The sequence below is a fragment of the Gracilinanus agilis genome, chromosome 3, assembly GCF_016433145.1.
Source record: "Gracilinanus agilis isolate LMUSP501 chromosome 3, AgileGrace, whole genome shotgun sequence".
Lineage (NCBI taxonomy): Eukaryota > Metazoa > Chordata > Mammalia > Didelphimorphia > Didelphidae > Gracilinanus > Gracilinanus agilis.
Genome location: NC_058132.1, coordinates 77,487,644 through 77,509,370, shown reverse-complemented (window position 1 = coordinate 77,509,370; position 21,727 = coordinate 77,487,644). Strand labels below are relative to the sequence as shown.

At 38.3% G+C, this 21,727-nt stretch overlaps 1 protein-coding gene across 1 annotated transcript in view; it reads left to right on the top strand.

The window, feature by feature from the left end:
* MACF1 (microtubule actin crosslinking factor 1) overlaps positions 1-21,727 on the top strand; it is a 422,428-nt gene that overhangs the window by 340,721 nt on the left and 59,980 nt on the right. Inside the window, exons 53-59 of the mRNA XM_044668040.1 lie at positions 7,511-7,672; positions 7,922-8,092; positions 11,063-11,229; positions 16,566-16,725; positions 17,873-18,199; positions 18,725-18,809; positions 19,300-19,541. Coding sequence (XP_044523975.1) covers positions 7,511-7,672; positions 7,922-8,092; positions 11,063-11,229; positions 16,566-16,725; positions 17,873-18,199; positions 18,725-18,809; positions 19,300-19,541 — 1,314 coding nt within the window. The remainder of the gene's footprint in view (positions 1-7,510; positions 7,673-7,921; positions 8,093-11,062; positions 11,230-16,565; positions 16,726-17,872; positions 18,200-18,724; positions 18,810-19,299; positions 19,542-21,727) is intronic.

Here is a 21,727-nt window from a genome sequence, read left to right as displayed (position 1 = left end):
CCAACTGGCTGCTAAGTCTTTGCTTATGCACTGCAGATGAGAAGACTTGGCTGAAACAGAAAACACACTGGAGTTGGATGGCCCAGTATGGAACCTCAGGTGCTGAAAACCTTTGCACCTGTGTGTTAGGTTGGGATGCTAAGAAGAAAAGGTTTCCCTTCTCCTTTCTTGTAATGCCTGCTAAAACTGCCCCCTGTTAAAATATGCAGGTGGGTACCAGAGAGGTGATGCTTGTGAGTCCCTCTCAATGTATTTTTTAAATTATCATTTGAAAGGGAAGGGACATGAAGAAGGAAAAGAAAATTGATTGTGGACAAGAGCTGAAGAAATTTAAATTCAGAATTTTAGAACTGTTAGGAACCTTAAAGCAAGTCCCTTCTCCTTCAGTCTCCAATCTCTAGGAGAGGTTATAACCAAATTGAGTGGTTGGAGAGACCTGAGTTCTAGATTTGACCTACCACAGCTGCACTGTGAGACCTTGGACAAGTCTTTTTCCCTTTCAGGACCTCTATACCTTCATGTAACAGGAGGGCTTGGACTAGACCTCTAAGACAACAAGCATTATTTAGAACTTACTATGTGTCAAGTACTGAGTTAAGAAAGAAAGGGAAGAGGGGGCAGCTGGGTAGCTCAGTGGATTGAGAGTCAGGCCTAGAGACGGGAGGTCCTAGGTTCAAATCTGGCCTCAGACACTTCTCAGCTGTGTGACCCTGGGCAAGTCACTTGACCCCCATTGCCTACCCTTACCACTCTTCCACCTATAAGTCAATACACAGAAGTTAAGGGTTTAAAAAAATTAAAAAAAAAAAAGAAAAGAAAGGGAAAATACAGGCCCTGTTCTTATAAAAACTTTCAGATTAATTGGAGGAGGCAACATGCAAAAATTACTCTATACAAACAAAAGATATACAGGGTAAATTGGAGGCAGTCTGAGAGGGAAGCCACTAGCATTCAGGAGAACTGGAAAAAGTTTTTACAGCTGAGACTTGGGGAAAGCCAGGAAATGGAGACAAGGAGGAAAAGTATGGGGGGGGGGGGGGCGGGCAGTACAAATGCCTGGAGTCTGGGGATGGAAGAACAGTCAGGAGGCCAGTGTCGGGATTTTTGAGAAAGGGGGAAACAAGGCTGTGTTAGTAGGCAACAGGGAAGCAGTCAGTAAGGGGAAAAGTTGGAGATAAGAGAGGAGAGATGATTTAGGGAACAATCTACTGAAGAAGATGGGGGGAGATCGATTGTGCACATAGAACAGTTTGGCTCATCAAGGAAAAGGGCCACCTACTTCTCGTGTGAGTCAGAGGTGAAGGAGGAGCTAGTCTGGGAAGGCATCTGAGTGATAAGGAGAATAGGAGGAAGGGAAAAGGAGCTCTGGGAATGACCTCAGTGTGTGTGTGTGTGTGTGTGTGTGTGTGTGTGTGTGTTTGTTTTCCTGTGAAATACGAGTCGAGGTTCTCAAATGAGAGGATAGGCAGTAGGGAAGCCATGAGATGTTTGAAGGAGGGATAAACAAGTTTGGAAAACTGCTATAGTGAGTAGGATCATGAATCCAGGAGGGTGGTAAGGGATGTGTCTTCTCAGTAAGGGTCCCCTAGAGATTGTGTCATAAAGTTGTAGCGTTCTTGGCAGTTTTGTGATTTTTCTCCAGCAAATGAATACTCACAAAGGTGGCGAGAGTAATTTAATTCTGTGCTGGGTCTTAGCAGGACAAGATCAGCCACAAGATGAGGGGACCAGGGACTCAAAAGAAAGAAGATGATAGTATAGAGTTGAACTGGCTCATCAAAAGGTCAAAATAGGAGAGAGAGGAAGGAGAATGTAACTAGGCCTATTTCAGCTCTAAGCATTATATTGCTGAAGAAAAGAGAATGAAATACCTTGCCTGCAACTACTTGGCTAAACTAAAATCCTGATTTCCCTACACTTAGAATTATATTCATTTTACTATACTAGTACATCTGAGTTTTAGAGCTAGACCTGGTACTCAGGAATGTCTCTCTATAAACTCTGCTTAGCAGCCTCAATCACCCTGACCACTATTCCCCTCAAAAATGTCTTGAAATCATGCCAATGTCCCATTCTTTGCTGAAGCCCCCAAAGTCTGCTGTAGTGGTGATAGCTTCTCTATATAATCCAGATTAAAAGGCAGACATTACAATTCAGTTGAGATAAATGGAATCTGAGTCATTTTACTAAGTAAGGAGAGAGAGTTTCACTTGTACTAAAGAGGAGGTTCAAAGGTTAGTTTGTGTTTCTAAACAAGAGAACCCTAGTAATGACTGCAGTGTTGCTCTGGGGGTTTTCTTTTGTATTCGGTTGAGTACTATTGGGGAGAGTGAATACTTGAAAGGGGGGAAGAGTAGTATGGGGAAAAAAGAGGAGGGACATTTTCTGTGTGAAAATTCCTTCTGGGCTTTAATCTGGATCTCATTAATTGAATTGCTTAAGGGTTATTCCAGAAAGGCTCTTTGTAGTCACTGACATAGAAGAAATTTGGAATGAGCAAAGACCTGGGTTCTGATAGCACCTCCAGCACTTTCTGGCTTGGGAAAGTCATTTGGCTCTGTTGAGCATTTGTTTCTTGAAATGTAAAATGAGGATAATAATATCTAAATACCTATTCACAGGTTTGCTTTGAGGCACAAATAAAATCTGTAGGGAACTTTGTGAGCCTTAAAAAACTTTGTAAAGATCAGCTACTGTTATTAGTCTGAAGTTAATTCTTAACTTCTTTTCTTTAGGCCCTTTTTCAGCAAGCAGTGTGATGCTGATGTGTGGTATAGTGAAAAGAGTACACTGGGTTTGGAGTCAGACTTGTGATCAAGGCTGTGCCCCAACATTGACTAACTCTGGTGTCGATGTGGAATCTAGTGACCCCAAACTTGTGGCCTCGTGAGATCTTATGAGCTCCAAGTTTTAGGAGTAGCTTGTAGGCTGGAGACCCCCAAAACTTGTGCTTCCCTGTTCCCTTGAGAATAGACCCTGAAGGGAATCTCAGGCTAGCAGTTGCAGACTGAATAATGGACCCTAGGGTAAAAGCTAAGTGATTCTTTTGCCTTGGAGACTTCTCCCATTGTTCCACATCCCCCTTAGACTGATGCTCTGCCTACTGCCCTAAAGGGTTGCAAGTTTGGGGTCTCCTTGACCTTTCTAAACCCCATACCTCATTTATAAAAAGGAGACAATAATATCCTCTTTGCACCCAGAACAGGGTGTTGTAAGAGCTGGTGTTTTGTAAACCTTAATGTGCCATAGAAATGTGACCTGGGATCCAAGTGTCATCTCTTTCTAGCTGTGTGAGGTTGGGCAAGCCCCTCCCCCTCTCTTGGCTGCAGTTTCTTCCTCCCTAAATGAAGACACCTGCACAAAATGATCCCCAACCTCTCTTCTAGTCCTGTAATTGTATAAAGGAAAAAAAAATGAGTTAACTGTCCTGGAGTAAGTCAGTCTCTTCTAGGTGTTGACCCCCTGAAGGGGGTTGGTTTTAATATTTAATAATAATAGTTACTATTATTATTGATCAAACAAGATGGGAACATGCTTTTTCAATAATAATAGTAACTGATTTTTATATAATGTTTAAAGCTGCCTACATGCAGAAATTATGAAGATAGTTCCTGATGTTAGGGAAAGTGGTGAGAGGTAAAAGGGAGAGAAGTAGGAAAGTACAATATTATCCATGCCTCTTTGAAGTGTGGTCTGGTTGGGGCTCTTTAGAAGTCCCTGAATGAATAGGCCTTGGAAGACTTGCATTTATGTCCTTCATCAAAGGAGGTAAAAGGTAGAGCAAGATCAAAAGCTACAGGCTGTCCATGGCTGGAACAGATCCGGACCCAATGTTGAAAGTATTTCCTGGAACAAAACAAAGTACATTTACCCAGTTAATTCATCTTCTAAAAAGAGTAAAATAAAATAGCGGCAACTATGCTTGGGAAGCCAAGTTTCTACTTTATTTTTCCTTCTGATAAGGCCCAGTTATACTTTCTTAGTTGATTGGGATTGTCTCCTTCATAAGTTTTAAAAGATTATCTCAGAAGCACCTGAGCCCGATTGTTCCTTTATTCATATGTGATTAGAATCTGACAGTGCTACCTAGACTAGGAACTGGACAAATTGTGTTAGATCTTGTTAGACATTTTTTCTATATCGAATTTAGAAGAACACTTTCTGGCAACCAAGGTAGTCAGATTGTTTTGTTTTGTATTGGAGTTTTTTGTAGCAAAAAGAGTTACATGGAATATGCATTGCATGGACCTAACTCTGAGCTCAGGCTATGCTTCACCTTTTAAATTTTGTAGCAAGAATAATCAACTCTGATTTTACATTAAAAGTAAAAAAAGATAGGTTAGTATTGTACCAATATCAAGTTTACAATCCAAGTAGGAAACTGATTTCTAAGGGGAATCAAGATGTACATGACTGTTACCTTAGGTCTGTCATGTGGGGCAGCTTCCCTAAGAAAGGCCTAATACAATCGCCTGTGTAGCCCCCTTATCATTTATAACTCTGAGGGAGTGGAAATCATGGGTACACTCAGATTTACATGGTGATGGTGGATAAATTTTTTAATAACAGGAAGGGGACCGATGTCACTGGATCACAGAATACTTGGAGGAGTGATGTAAGAAAACTGGAAAAATAGGAAAGGGCCAGGTTATGAAGGACTTTAAATGTCAAACAGAGGATTTTATATTTGATCTTGGATGCAATAGGGAGCCATTGCATATTCATGCTGCTCTCTGGATAGTTCTCCCTTTTTTCTCTTCACCAGCATTTTCTGTTTGTGACTTTACAGCTTCCTATCCCTCCTAGACTGACTTTCCCTACAAGGCCATGGAGTCCTAACTTCCCTTCCTGTAAACCTTTTGAAATTCACTTAGCCCAAATATAAGATACAAGTCAGAATATGCCCAGTTTTCCTCTCCTGCTGAATTATGAATTCTAAGGTTTTGGAAACAAGTCAATTTGAAATGGTCATGTATTTAAAAGATTTGCTCAGTAGAGAGATTTGAGTTGGCCAGTCACCTTCCCTGGGGATCCCCAGGCTCCCTGGGTCCAACCAAATTCATTTTTTTAGCTCTTTTCCTTTCCTTGACCCACTGACTAGTCTTCAGAAAGTGGGCAAAAAAAAAGAGAGATAACATACCTATAAATGGACAAGAGTCCCAAACATTAAGAAGTGCCAACAGGTTTCTCAAGAGCAAAAATTGGGTCATAATATCATTTTGAAGATTTGAATTAGCAGTCTGGACCCTTCCATTCATGCATTTGGCTGCCATCTCCAGCAGGAATTCCATATTAGCAGTATCAGAAAAAAATGCTCCATGATTTCTATCTCCATGTCACTATTGTGGTATATGAATATCATTATAGTGAGTTTGCACTGGTGCATTTTGTCCTGCTGCCCTGGCAAATGCCTCTAGAAAACGACTCAGTCCCATTTCACTAACAGCAAACAAGATATTTCTTCCCTGTGGAAATATTTCTGTCAATTTTGGAAACGTTTTCTTCCTAAGAAGCTTTTCTGATTTTTAATAATTTGGGCAGAGAAGCAAAACGTGTTTTCTGGATCCATTCTTCCTAGTTTAATGTGCTAGATTCAGTTCATTTGAAATAAATTATTTGTATTCATTTCCAGATGCTCTCATATACCTTTAAAAAGGGGATGTGTTTATTGCTCTTCTCCGTTAACTCCATCATGTGAAGAAACACTGAAACTTCTGTAGGAATTCTTCAGAAACTGAATTATCTAGTCTTATTGTTGACATGAGAGTGATAATTATTATAGGTATCAATAAGATCACAGAATCAATCAAAACTAGAGGGGACCTTAAAGATCTTCTAATCCAACTCTGTCTTTTAAAAGGGTGGAGGGAGGTGGGGTGGTGGTATAGCTAGGTGGTTCAGTGAATTGAAGGCCAGCCTTAAAGATGGGAGGTCCTGGATTCAAATCTTCCTGGGACATTAGCTATGTGCCCCTGGGCAAGTTACTTGAAATCTCCATTACTTAGCCAATACTGCTCTTCTGCCTCGAAATCTAAACCCTTATGTTCTGACTTGGAATCAGTACTTCCCATCTATCCAACTAAGATGAGACCTTGGGCAGGTGACTGCCTTTCTCTAAGCCCAAGTTTCTTGAGGTGGTTAGACTATATGACCTATAAAGTTCCTTCAAGCTATAAAACTATGTCTCTATTTGGGAGGGAAAAATCTCATCAGTCCACAATTAATTTATTTATTAAACTTCCTCACAACAACAATGAAGAGTAAATCTAATGCTACCTATCTTGTGCAAAAAAAAAAAATATATAGTTTATCGACCTGCCCGGTTTTGTTTGTTCTAATAACCTGAGATTTTTTGTCTTTTCCATACTTGGCTGCTGACAACCGTCCCAAGGGCATGCATTTTTAAGATTATAGACTGAAATTATATAGCACAAGTTATGGCCTTGTAGAGTCTATATGAGTATTCTGCATTGGATGTTGGCTTCATTAATTCTGTGCTCCAACCAGGCATCTCTTTATCAAAGAGTTATGTAGGTGGTGGTAAGCTTTTGTCAGCTAAAACAACTCTCAATGTTATTTTCCTCTTGAGTTCCAGCTATTTGATTCTATCCTTCTTTTTCAAGGTTGGTATAAATCACACTTAATTTCATGAAGTTGTAAAGATGATACGTCTTTTCTATTCCTTTTACCTTTGGCTTTAAAAATTAAACAGTCTGAAATTCCTTGCAGTAAAGAACCATGCAAAGCTGGGTATCAGGAACTTCCCTGAATAAATTGTTATGTCTAGACTTCTGCCCTCTGCTTGCAAAAAGATCAATTTAGACTTAATAAAAAGAAAAACATAAATGTGCAATAGGCTTCTTTAAGAGGTAATCTCCCTTTAGTAGAGCAAAGGCCAGAGGATCGATTACCTGTTGGAGACATTGTAGAAGACATTCCTATACTTATGTAAATTTTGTTAGATGGTCTCTGGGAGCCCTTCTAGTTCAGGGATTCCATGATTCTGTTGAAATGTAATAGCTCAAAATAATACCTCTCATTTCTATAATACTTATTGGTTTACAAAACCACTTTCTCAAAACTTGTCATATCATGTTCATTCACAGATGGGGAAAGTGAGACTCAGTGAAGTTACTGGTCAGAGAGTTAGTTATATGTGTAGTAATGAGTTTGTTCAGCCAAAACAACGCTCAAAGGTTTTCCATTCTTGTATAAATCACACTTAATTTTATAAGGGAAATAGCTTATGCATAGAAGCAGAACTAATAATATGGTAGAGCTGAGATATGAGTCTAGGATCTTGAAAAAGCATGGGACTTAGTCTTCTACACTAGCTGCTCAATTTCCCATATAAATGACCCATCTTCTCCCTGCTGATTTTTTTTTTCCTACCTTGTCCTATAGTAGAATTATGTTCAAAACCTTCTAAATGGGCTTCATTTTAGCTCCATGTTATAGCTCTTAACCTTTTTCATCTAATGATTGTTCTTTTTGGTTTGTCACTGTCTAGATGTTTCAGAAAGAACAGGTTGATCCCCTTCAGATGAAACTGCAGCAAGTGAATGGACTTGGCCAAGGCCTGATCCAGAGTGCAGGAAAAAACTGTGATGTGCAAGGCTTGGAACATGACATGGAAGAGATCAATGCCCGATGGAACACACTGAATAAAAAGGTGAGTGATTGAGGACAAAGGGGAAGCTGACACTCCTGTGGCCTATGAACAAAAAGCACCTTGTGAAAGGAGAAGGTGAATAACCTGAATCCAGATTCTCCTTTTAATATGCAACCCCACATCCAACTGTGGAAAGACAGACCTTTAATAAGAAAGAGAGCTAATGGCAAGAAGAGCCAGGAACATGTTTATAATTGAAACCATGGTCTTGTCTTTCTATTGACCCTATCTTATGTATACACAATCCAGGTAGCACAGAGAATTGCACAACTACAGGAGGCCCTGTTGCATTGTGGGAAATTTCAGGATGCCTTGGAGCCATTGCTCAGCTGGTTGGCAGACACAGAGGACCTCATAGCCAATCAGAAACCTCCGTCTGCTGAGTATAAAGTGGTGAAGGCTCAGATCCAAGAGCAGAAGGTAAGTGAGAATGTTGAGATAGTGAAATGTGATGATGCTGAGAAGTGGAGAAAGACCACACAGTTGTGTGCAGTTTGGGAAGCACAGCTGGCAGCTTGGAATCAATTCATCATTCATTTGGTGTAGTATTGAAAAGAGTATAGGAGCTGTGTTTTCATGTGTGTATTTTAATTTCTGGCTGGCATTCAGCAGTTATAATGACCCTGCCCTGTTCTCTATTTTCCTCTAGAGCTCCCCTTAGTAGTCACACTCCTTACTTCAGGGCTTGATCCAGGTATTATGGGGAGAAAAGGCAGGCATCTGAGTGCTTTTAGGTCAGCCAGTCAGTTTACTGAAAAAGGTGTCTATTACCTAAATGCCCAAGAATTATCTGTTTCCATTTTGGTATAGTTAACTTTATAGTTATCTGTTTATATTAGGAGCTATGTTAAATATTAACATGATAAAGTTCTCCACTCTTCCATTTTTATGTAGAACAGATGATTGAAAGAGATAGGTAACGTCTCTTTCCCTTTATTCCCTTACTTGGAGATAGGCAGCTAAGTATAAAGTAAAAAGATCCCTGTCCTGGGAGGACAAAAAATGTTGCAAGTTTCAATCATTGAGTTTCAGTTTTTCCTTTTAAAATATTAAATGTGAAACCACATATGTAACAAAAACAGTTATTAAGCATTTTTATAAGTATATGGATAGACTTTATCTACCTTATTTTGTTCTAAGATTTCCCTAGCTCCCCCTGTATTCTTCAGGGATATTCCATACTTCCAAACCCCCTATGAGTCCAATATTTATGGGTTTCTTCAGTATATTTAAAATATACTATCTCTAAGATTCCCACTAATCTTTTAATCACTAAATTTGATTTATCCATCTTGACTCCTCCTCTATAGCTTTTTATAATATTGACCAACTCTCTGCCCTGCCTATTGTTTTCTTCCCTTGGCTTTCATGATTCTACTCTTTCCTGGTTCTCCCTTTACCTGTTGGACTGATTGATCCTTCTCAGTTTCCATTGCTTAATCATCATCCATATCCCTTCCTCTAATCATGGCTGTCTAACAAGGTTCTGCTCTCTACCCTTCTCTCTCTAAAGATAATCTCTTTTTTGATCTCATAAGTTTCCATCAATTTAATTATCATCTTTATGCAAACTACTCTCATCTGTATATCAATTCCAAATCTCTCCTAACTTCCAGTTTTGCATTACCAACTACTTATTGGACCTTTCCACCTGAATGTCCCATTAATATCTCAGGCTTACCATATACAGGAACTCGTTTTTCTCCTCCTCTCTTGCCCCTAATCTATTTCTCCTCAAACTTAACTATTTCTCTTAAAGGTGCCTACTACCCTTCTAGTTCCCCAAGTTCACAGACTCTTTGCCTCTATATTCTGTTACTTGCCAAGTCTTATCAGTTTTATTTTCACAACATCTCTTTTTATCTACTCCCTTCTCTACTCACATGGCCACCACCATAGTTCAGACCCATATCACCTCATTTTTGGATTGCTTTAGTAGTTTCCTCATTGGTTTCCATGCCCTTTCCCTTTCCCCTCCACATAGCTGCCAAAATCATCTTCTTAAACTATAAATCATTACTTTCCCTCTCTGCTCAAGAACCTTCAATTAACTTTCTTTTGCCTCTAGAATAAAATATGCACTTCTTTAGTTGCTATTTAAAGCCCATCACAATCTGTCCCTAGTCTTTCCTTCTAGATTTATTTCACATTACTCACTTTCACATACTCTTAATTTCTAGCCAACTAGACTGCTCATTGTTCCCTAATCTCAGCATTTTATTTCTCACCTATTGCCCTCTGTGCAGTTATTCCTCCAAGCCCAGGGAACTCATTCCTTCCTTGCCAGATTTTGCCTCTTAGAATCTTTAATGTCCTTCAATTAATTTGGGTCACATAAGTTTACCTCAGAGATATTGTAGGTTTGGTTCCAGACCACCCCAATAAAATAGATATTGCAATAAAGCAAGTCACACAAATTTTTTGGTTTCCTAGTATAAAAGTCATGTTTGTACTATTTTATAGTCTTTTGAGTGTGCAATAGCATTGTCTTTTTTTAAATATGCATACTTTAATTAAAAATACTTTATTAACTTAAAAAATGCTAACCATCATCTGAACCTTCAATAGATTGTAATCTTTTTGCTAGTGGAAGGTCTTGCCACAGTGTTGATGGCTACTGACTGATCCAGGGTGGTGACTGCTGGAGGATAGCTGTGACAATTTCTTAAAATAAGAAGACAATGGAATTCGACACTTTGATTGGTTCTTTCTTTCAAAAAAGATTTCTTTGTACCATGCTGTGTTACTTGATAGCATTTTACTCATAGGAGAACTTTTAAAGTTGAAGTCAGTCCTCTCAAACCCTGTCTCGTTGCTTTATCAATTAAGTTTATGTAAAATTCTTCAAAATTGTTGTGTCTCAAACAAGGGAGACCCAACAAGAGGGAGAGAGATGGGGAACAGTCAGTTGGTGGAGCAACCAGAACATACACTTTATCAATTAAAATTTCTCATATGGGCATAGTTTGTGGCACCCCTAATTACAGATCACCATAACAATATAATAATGAAAGATTTGGAAATATTTTGAGAATTACCAAAATGAGTCACAATGTGAGCACCTGCTGTTTGGAAAATGGCATCAATAGACTTGTTCAATGCAGGATGTCACATATCCTCAATTTGTTTTTTAAAAATCCAAAATATCTGCAATATTCAATAAAAGAACTGTGAAGGACTATACTCAGTGATTTCTGCCCTTTTTAACTAACAATTCTTTGATCTGGCATGTCCCATTATCTTTGAGGTTATGATAAGAAATCCTTCTAGTATCTACTTGCTCCTTTAGATCTGATTTGAGCTTAGAGGTTGGTGTTTTTTCAAGCTGAGAGATAACTCTCCTAACTCAGCTCTGTGATTTTTTTCTTCATTAAAAAATAAAATTAACAGCTGCTCCAGCGGCTCCTAGATGATCGAAAAGCCACTGTGGACATGCTTCAGGCGGAAGGGGAAAGAATAGCTCAATCTGCTGAGCTAGCTGATAGAGAGAAGATCATCAGCCAGCTGGAGAGTCTGGAAAGGAGATGGACTGAATTATTAAGCAAGGCAGCAGCCAGGTAAAGGCAAAGGGGAGTGGGATCAGGGGAGGACAAGGAATCTGTTTTTCTGTTCACTTACTTATCTCCAACCTAATATGGAGCCAGTATGTTCCAATATGTTATGTTCCTATAAGATCAGCAACCCTTTAGTGTGCTTGTATTGTCCCCATTCCATAGCCAATGTTGGAAATCCAATATATGAGCAGCATCTGTGATATTGAAATAAATATCTCTTAATTTGTGTCAAGGATGCTATCGGGATCAGTGTGATGCTTGTCACTAAGAAGCAGTGTTAAGAGTTCTAAATGTTCTCATGAATGGGAGCTGGCATATAGTGGGTTTCAGCTGTTCTGTTAAAGTTTAGATGTGGTGGAGAGAATTGATTCCATTTCTAAATCAGGAACATTGCTCTAGTAGGGTTATTCTAGTACAATACATTTGCTGTATCAAATAGTAGGAGGAGATTTAAAAGAATCTGGCCAAGATATTCCCCATTTTCTCTCTTCCCACCCACCAACTTTTTGAAATAGCCTTTTCCCTTCATTTATCTATTTATTTATTTATTTATTCGTTTGCCTATTTATTTATTTAGATTTTAAGCCCTTAACTTCTGTGTATTGACTTATAGGTGGAAGATTGGTAAGAGTAGGCAATGGGGGTCAAGTGACTTGCCCAGGGTCACCCAGCTGGGAAGTGTCTGAGGCCGGGTTTGAACCTAGGACCTCCTGTCTCTAGGCCTGGCTCTCAATCCACTGAGCTACCCAGCTGCCCCCCTTTTCTCTTTATTTTTAAAGAATCATTCTTCTGAAATGAGGAGCTGAAATATCCTGAAAATATTTTTCCTCTTGTATGCCTACTTGTTTGGGACTAGAGTGATTTCTGTAGCTAGGAGCAGCTAGTTTATGGTACTGAAGAGGAGGCAAGAACTTCAAGTTGCTATACTAACTCTTTGGTGTTTCCTTTATTAACCAATGGCCACACAATAGGCAGCATATGGAAGCAATTCTTTCTGGCCATGGATGTGAGACCAATGTATTTATTGAAGTGGGTAACTTATAGCTTGTACCATTTCAGATTTTGATACTTTTTAATTCCCAGATACTTAGAGAGTTATTATAAGATAATTGCTTATCTTAGTATATATTTGATTGGTTTTAACTTTAACCCTGCTCTTTGCCCCAATATGCTAGACAAAGGGGATGTTCTAAGGCAGTGATGGGCAAACTACGGCCCTCGAGCCAGATGTGGTCCCCTGAAATGTTCTGTCCAGCTACATGACATTATTCCTAATCTGACCAGTACAATGAGTAGGATACAGTACAATGAAACTTCAAAAGAGTTGCCTTAGAAACAGACTGACAGATGAGCATTTCCTTTCCTTTGGTCTGGGCTCTTTAAAACATTTGCTCATCACTGTTCTAAGGGAATAGAAGGCCAGGATCCTAGGGTCTTGCCACTTTCCCCCACTTCCCAGGAGTAGTTAGAAATAATTACCTTCCCCTAAGTTTCTACCCCTTGATCTTAGGTTCTGCCTTGTAGTCTTAAACAAGGGAGAAAAAAAAAATCTAGTCCCTTTTCTATAAAAAAGATCTTAATGCCTAGTTATAGGCATTGCTATTCTGCAACACTTATTCATAATATTAAGAATGTGCCATGATATAATTATGCCAAATTTTATTAAGAAATAGCACCAGAATGAAGTGGTAAAATGAGCACCATCCTAGGAGTTAGTAAACCAGGGTTCTTGACCATAGTATGTATTCCTTTAGGCAAATCCTTTCAAAGCCTCAGCCTTCCTTATCTGTCAAATGAGAGAATTGGATTAGATGCTCTATAAGGTCTCTTCGGTTCTATAAGGTCTCTTCGATTCTAATATTCTGTGACTCCAGAAAAACAGACCAACTAATGGTATTAGAGAGAGGCAGAGTGCCAGCAGGAACTTTGCTCAATAGGGAAATTCAAAGTTGAGTACAGAGGATTCTCAGAGCATATTGAGGTTCAGAAATTTGACTAATTTAAGATGTATTATTTTGCTATGGTCACAAAACATACTGTTAACTACTTTTTGCCGGCATTGCTAGAGAATAAACTGATCTGAATACATGAAATTTTCAGGTAACTTGAAGCTTCTTTGATAAACTTGAAAGCACCAAAAAAACTGAAAAGCATCAAAACATTGTTTATTTTCACCTTTATTCATTGTTAATTAATTGTTAATTTGTTAGTTGAAATCTTTCCAAAGTACATCATATAGGCCTACCTTCTTTAAACAGATGATACTTAGGCTCACTTTCACCTGTTCTTGGTAACTTATTCACAGTCATAATTTATTATTGTATAGATGGACAATATCGAGGAGTAGGGAGCCCTGGGCAGTCCCATCTCAGCCAGTCTATGTAACTATTGACTGTTAGACAGCCTTAGAATTGGAAGGGACCTTACTGATGAAGAAACTGAGGCCCAGGAACATTAAAGGACTTGTCCAAGGTCACATAGTTTATAATTGTCGAGAGGCAGGATTCAAACACGGTTCCCTCTGAATCCAAGTCCAGCACTAACTGGCATTCCGTACTGACTCTGTTATGAAGATAAAATAAGATAATATTTGTAAAACACTTTGTAAACCTTAAATGTTAGCTATTATTATTCTAGGATAAATATCTCCAGTTCTTTTACCTGATTTCAAATCCCCTCACTATCCTGGTCCCTGCTGCTTACATGTATTCTAATTAGTCCATATATCCATCCTAATGGCAGCTAGAAATGGATACTACAAGTATGTCCTAACAAGAGCCAAAAGACCATAGGCACATGAGCTCCCTAAGATGACCAGGTTTATTAATCTTCTATTAAAAAATAGACAAATTCCTAAAGAGAGGACTGGAGGAGAAGCCTAATGCTGTAGTTCAACGTTGTTTCATCAGTTGTTTTAGGCTTAGAAGTTTTCTAGGTAAGGGATTTTTTTTTCAGGGGTCAAATTACTAGACTTGCCTCCTGGTGGGAAGAGGGATAGGATACTGTTAGCTACAGTTCTCAGGCATATGTCCACTTTTGCTCTGTCCTGCAAACATTTAACTCCTCCATGACCTCACCTTGAAAGAGAGAAGAAAAAACCTGTACTGTACAAATAGCAACACATTTGGTCTTTTCCTTCACCTTCTCCACCCCCTGCTATAATTAGAAGAAACTGATTATTAATCAGGGCCAAGGGTTTAGGAGAACTGAGAACTCTGTACCTGGACAGCTTTTAATATGTCAATTAAAAAGCACCACCACCACCACCAAATTTTCTTGCAGTTGGTTGACTTTTAGATGTGTCAAAATTGGAAAGACTTGAGAGAACTGATAACTACTACTGGGAAGTGAAAGTTAAGAATTAGCCCAGTCATATTACTTAAATAAGTAAGCAATAAAAGAAGAGTGTTTGGAAGGACATTTGTGTTTCTAAATTTAAGAAAAATCATGTTAAAAATCAATTAGATTCAGAGACAGTGGGCTACTTAATTGATTTTTATTAATTTTACTAATGATTGATTCTATGACATCTGCCAAATGTGTATTTTTTGTGCCCATGACTAGGTATTTCTTAAGCAGAACAAACATATTTTGGTGTTTTCTAATAATTTTCAGGGCTAGGAAGGAGTTTTATATACTAGCATAAAGAGAGGAGAGATTAGCTATATCTCTCATGAATTCTAACATTTCTTGATTTTTTTAGCTCTCATATACATTGAGGCACGAAAGAGGGAGCCTTGATTTCTGAAGGTACTGTCAGTGAAGCATAATATGCTCTTGGAGTTCCTTCCAGAATAAAGTCCCAGATATGATCTAAGTGACAGATTGTATTCTGTGTCTCTCATATGAGGATCAGCTTAGCTAAATTCATTAAAATTGGGTTGATGAATTGTCTGGGTCATTCAAGCTTGTGACTATATGCTAAATCATAAAGAAGATATGATCCTTAGAACGTCCATTATGACAAAATCATGACAAAATCATGGATTCTTGAAGTATGACTATATTCCAATAGACTCCATAAGATCAGTGTTGTGAGACTATGAAAATTTGTGAACACAATGCTGTGAAATGAACCCTGGACTCATACTTAGAAGGGTCCATAAGCCCCTAGGTGTATATATATATATATATATGCCTTTGGACAGAAAGAACATTATCTCCTTGAGTGTCAGCCATCCTCATCTTGAGTGAAAAGTACAGACTCTGGCCGCTTCTATCAAGGATGTTGTGAAACACCAACAAGATAATGGATATGAAAATATTTTACTTTTAAAAATCAAGTCTCTTCATAGCTCAAAGTATATGAGAGTTAAAAAGTCAAAAAATCTTAAAAACTCTAAAGCCATGTATAAGGCATAATTCTATTTTCTCTTTATCATGAGAAAGACATAAAGACTCCAGTAAAAACTGGTGTTCTGCTCTATATTTGAATTCACTTCAAAAATATTAATAAAATGTCCACAATTTCATATGCTCATACAGTGTGTGGCACTCAGTATTTTTCCCTCCAATATTTTTTTCATATATATGTTGAAAATTTTTGACAATTATTTTCTGACATTTTAGAATTCAGATTTTCTCCCTCCTTACCCTCCCCAAAGTGTAAATAGTCTGATATATGTAATACCATACTTTCATGTAATACATATTTCCATATTGCTCATGTCATGATAGAAGACATATATCACACATTCCTGAAGAAAATATAGTGGAAGATGGCATGCTTTGATCTGCACTAAGATTCCAACAATCCCTTCTTTTGCCATGGGATTGCATTTTCTTCATGACCCTCTTGTGGTTCTCTTAGAGGTTTGCTTTGCTAATAATAGTTTTGTCCTTCACAACTGATCATTTTATAATATTTCTCTTACTGTATACATTGTTCAACTGGTTCTCATTTCACTTTGCATCAGTTCATATAAGTCTTTCCAGGTTTTTCTAAACTTTTCCTGTTCATCATTTCTATGGCGCAGTAATATTCCATTACAACCACAACTTGTTCATTCATTCTCCAAGTGATAGACAACCCCCTCAGATTCCAATTCTTTGCCACTACAAAAAGAGCTGCTAAAAATATTTTGGTACAGTTAGGACCTTTTTCCAATTATCTTTTATTTATTTTATTTATTTAGGATATATACTCGGTAATATGCTCAGTCAAAGGTTATGCATAGCTTTCTGGCCTTTTGAGCCTAGTTCCATATTGCTCTCCAGAATGGTTATATCTGTTCATGGTTCCAATCACAGGCACTCAATATTTTTTAACAGAAGGAGCTAATAATGTTGTACATGTTGGTTCGATTCTCTGACCCAGCACCTTCTTCTCTTTTGTGTAGGCAAAAACAGCTAGAGGATATCCTGGTTCTGGCAAAACAATTCCATGAAACAGCTGAGCCTGTTTCTGACTTCTTATCTGTCACTGAGAAGAAACTTGCTAATTCTGAGCCAGTTGGCACCCAGACTGCCAAAATCCAGCAGCAGATTGTGCGCCATAAGGTAAGAAGTGTTTATCATGAAACACTAGTCTAGAATAGAAATTATAGAAACAAACCATATATACAAGGGGCATTCAGCAACTAGCCCATAGGATCTTTTTTTTTTAAACAGGTTTATTTAACATATTTCAAATTATTCTTGCTAATGCAAGATCTCACATCTTTTAGATTGATTCATCAAACATTTAAGTGTCTGCTATGTGTAAAAGCACTGTGCTTAGGACTTCAGGCAATAAAAAGACTTTTTAAAATGATGATCCTGCCCTCAGGAGTCTTGTAGTTTAGTTAGGAGATATGATACACATAGAAATAGAACGCAGAGTTGAATATACAATGTACCTTAGAAATAGAACTTTTGTTTGTGCCTCTATGAAGTCTAGTTGGGAATATTTTATTATTAGGGTTAAGAAGAAGGTAGCATTAAAACTGAGATTTTAAAGGATGGTTAGGATTTCAACCTGATGGAGATGGAGAGGAGAATTGCATTTCAGGGATAGGGAATGTCAAAAGTATGAAGGTAGGAATGTGCATGGTGTATTCAGGGAAAAGGGTCCCCAAAAGGCCAAAGCATCGTAAGTGTGGAGGAAAATAATAAACTGAGGCTAAAGAGGGGTTGGAACCATAGTAATGCCTAGAATATAAATTTTATCCCATAGGTAATGGAGAGCCATTGCAGGGTTTCAAATAAAACTATGTTATCAATCTAAGCTTTAAAAAAGTTAATCTGATAGCATTGTGAAGGGTGGAGTAGAATTGGGTGCAAGTAGAAGAAGAAAGACCTTTTAGGAGACTAGGAAAATAAGCAAGAAGGGTGGTAATGACACTATACTACAGTGGTGGCCATAAGAGTGCAGCAAAGGAGATAGATGGATGGATCCATACTAGAGATGTGTTAGAGGTAGAATAGACACGTCTTAGATAAAAGGACTAGAATTTGACAGGCCACAATCAAAAAAACCTCTTCTGTTGTTCATCAGCATTTCCTATTATTTGTGCCCTTCAGAGGGTGGATTATTATTTATGTTTGTTTTATCATTGATTTTTCATTGTTTGGTGTGTATTTTAATTTCTTCTCCTCCCCCCTCCTTTTTTTTTTTTTTTTTCTTTGTTTGTTTCTGTTGTTCATTTTTTCCACTTCGGATTTTCAGGCTCTGGAGGAAGAAATAGAGAGCCGAGCAGCTGATGTGCAGCAGGCAGTCAGAGTTGGGCAATCCCTCTCCTCCCTGACCTATCCAGCTGAGCAGGGTGTGCTGGCTGAAAGGCTAGAGGCTTTACAGGCCCGTTACAGTGAGGTTCAGGAGCGGTGCTGTCGAAAGGCAGCCCTACTTGAACAGGCCATAGCTAACGCCAGGCTGTTTGGGGAGGATGAGGTGGAGGTGCTCAACTGGTTGGCTGAGGCTGAGGACAAGCTCAGCTCGGTCTTCGTAAAGGATTACAGACAGGATGTCCTACAGAAGCAGCATGCTGACCACCTGGTATTTGTGTTTTCCATCCCTATTTATTATGTTACTAAATGGGTCATTCATTTTTTCCGATTCGTATTTGTCATCCTTTTGGCATTTGCATTTTAGTCTATCGAAAGGTAATCTTTCTTCAAGGATTGCAGAAAAAAATTTACTTTGTATGGCACACTAGTCTAAAAGTCTCCCAGGATTGCACAGATTTAAAATACTTAGATGCTTAGATGTTTTATCTTTTTTTTTTTTTTAAGTCAGCTATCCAGTAAGAAATATAATGGGAGACTTGGCTATGAATCCAGAACACCTTTCCCCCCCCCACCCCCCTTAAAGAGAGGAAGGTGGGGAAGGGATATAACAGTTAATGAAAATAACAGCTGAGGAAAGTGAGATAAATAGTGCTTAGGGTTTGATCTGCTCTTCATTAACACAGTATCTACTAACCCTGAGTTTGATCTCTGTTTCACCTTTACTTTATATCCCTTTCTGTGCCATTAGAAGCCCTTTGACAGAAGTATTGAAATAATATTTTTTTCTTTTCAGGCTTTGAATGAAGAGATTGTTAATAGAAAAAAGAATGTAGACCAAGCTATTAAGAATGGGCAAGCTCTTCTGAAACAAACAACAGGTATCTTGAACAAGCAGCTCCAACTACTTGCCTAGTCCCTAGGCTACTCACATGTCCAGTCAGTTAGATGTTCCGTGTGAGCCAATTCCTTTCTATGTCTGAGAAGCTTAGTCCCTGCTGATCATATTACAGGCTGCTCCAAGGAGGCTGTTGACCCTGTGTCCTTATTTCCTGTTAAATCTCTGGAGACACTGAAAGACTTTGTTGTCTCACATCTGCTTCTACATGAAGACTGGCTATGTAGAGTTCTTTTCTTCTTAAGCAAAGGATGCTGGATGTCATTCTGTGGAAGTCTGGAAAAGTGTATAAGAAGACTTCTATCTTAGCAGTGTCAGAAATTCCTTCTCAAAAACCAGGAAAAGGGATATTAAAAACCTTTAGTCACAATTTAAAGGAGGGGAGGGGAGGCATTTAGAAAATATTTATCTGTGATTGTGCATTCCTTTCTTGGATATGAATGATTCATAGCACACTTGCTTTTTCACCACAGGGGAAGAGGTGCTGCTCATCCAAGAGAAACTGGATGGTATTAAGACCCGCTATGCTGACCTCACTGTCGGTAGTTCTAAGACCCTCAGAACATTGGAGCAGGCCAGACAACTGGCCACTAAATTCCAGTCCACACATGATGAGTTAACTGGCTGGATGAGTAAGGTAGAAGAGGAGCTGATGACCAGTGGAGGGCAGTCTCCTATGGGGGAGCAGATTCCCCAGTTTCAGCAAAGACAGAAGGTGAGCCTTCATATTACAGTGTGAGAACTTACTGCTTTGTCATAGGCAGGAAGTCAGTGCTTGGGTTTAAGCTGTTATACCGCTCCTCAGCTCTATAACCTTGGATCAAAACCAAAAATGTGTCCCTATTTTCTTCTTACACTAAATGGAGACCTTCCATGTCCTCCCTGTGTCATGGGAAATAGATTTTGTTAGCAAGCACTTTGAACTTAATACAAGACATATGATAGACCAGGCAATTCTTACTGCCTAAGTAAGCCTTGCTAGGGAAAAAGATTATATTCAGTATCTCTAAGGAACTTGGTTACTTTTAAAAGTCATTCATCCAACAACCATTTTAGAAAATGTATTAAAACCTTTTATTTTTACATCATCTTCATTTCCCAATGTTTGCTTTAGCCTTCCCCCACAAAGAATGAGAAAGAGAAAAAAAAAGAAGAAAATTAAACAGAATTATATTAATCAAGTCTGACAGTTGACTATGTTCCACTTCCATTATTTGTGTAGTTTGTAAAAATTAGTAAAGTTTACAGTGTGCTTTACAGATATTACCCCATTTGATCTTCACAACAACCCTGAGAGGTAGAACTATTATTTATACCTCATTTTACAGATGAGGAAACTGAGGCAGACCACAGTTATGTGACTTGTCTAGGGTTAGACAACTAGTAAGCATCTGAGGTCACATTTGAATTCAGGTCTCCCTGACTCCAGGACCAGCGCTCTGTACACTGGCCCAACCAGCAATCCATACTCCTCCACTTTTGTAAAGAAGGGAGGGAAGTACACTCTCATTTCCTTTTTTCAAAGCCAGTCTTGGTCATTAGAATGGTCAGTTTAGATTTTAATTGTTAGTGTTCTTTCCTTTTCTGTTGTTATTGTGTACATTCATTTCCCATCTCTGCCCAATTTATTTTGTGTTAATTCATGTACATCTTTTCATTCCTCCTTATATTCTTCATAGTCATGGTTTTTTAATGACTTCCTAATATTGCATTATACTCATGGACCACAGGTTTCTTAGTCATTCCCTGCTCCATGAACATCTATTTTGTTTCTAGTTCTTTTCTACCTCAGAAAGTGTTGCCAAGAATATTTTGTTCTGTATAAGGCCTTTCTGTCTTTGACTTGAGGTATCTATGTCTGGAAGTGTGGCCCCTGGTTTAAAAGGCCCCATGTTAAATTAAAAAAAAAAAAAAAAAAAAGAAGGCCCCATTTTTACATGGTAAACACTTTCTTAGCTATTTCAAATTACTCTCCAGAAAATTTGGACTAGTTCACAGCACCATCAGTGGTACATTCGTGTTCTTGTTTTCCCACATCCCCTCCAGCATTTGTCATTTTCCTCATCTGTCATCTTGGCCAAGCTGATAGGTATACAGTGCTACCTCAGAGTTGTTTTAAGTTGCCTTTCTCTAATTATTAATGATTTCAAGCATTTTATTATATGCTTGAAAAGAAAACTTAAGCTCTACATAAAAGATTGACATTTTTAAATACAGTTTTCTCTTTAAGTATAGTCTTCTCCTGTATTTTAAAATGCTCATTTTATTTGGTTTTTGCTTAAGTTCAAAAATTTTTTTTAAGAAGACATGGGTGACATGCTTGTCAAATTAAAAATGAATTAAAGGCTAGACATAATGCATAGGAATGACAGATTCAGGATCTAAAAAATGGTAAATAACATCTAAAAGATAGCTTGGATACAACTTTTGACTTCTCAGAAGCTGTACAAGTGGACTACAAGTTCATTCAAGTCTTACCAAGGCATAAAGACTTTAAGTACAATTTTGGTACTCTGCACCCATACTCCAAAGGAGACCTGTAGGCTAATTTTAGATAGAATAATTACCAGAAAGCTGATCCCCAGACAGTGAATCTTTGGCACACCACAATTGATAAGGTAGTTTTGTTACGTAATGGTGTAGAGGCAGCTAGGTGTCACAATAGATAGAGGCCCCCCACACACACACCCTACCCCTCACCCCTTACCCCTGGCCTAGAGTCAGAAAGACCTGAGTTCATATTTGACCTCTGTAAGATTGAAATTAATATCCAATAGCTCCAAGTATTTTATAAGATTTATTAATAATCACTTGAAGTAGAAGAAAAAAGAAAAAGAAGTAAAAATATGGGGGGGGGGGGAATAGAAGTAAAGCCTGAGTAAAACCCTCCTGCCTTTCACC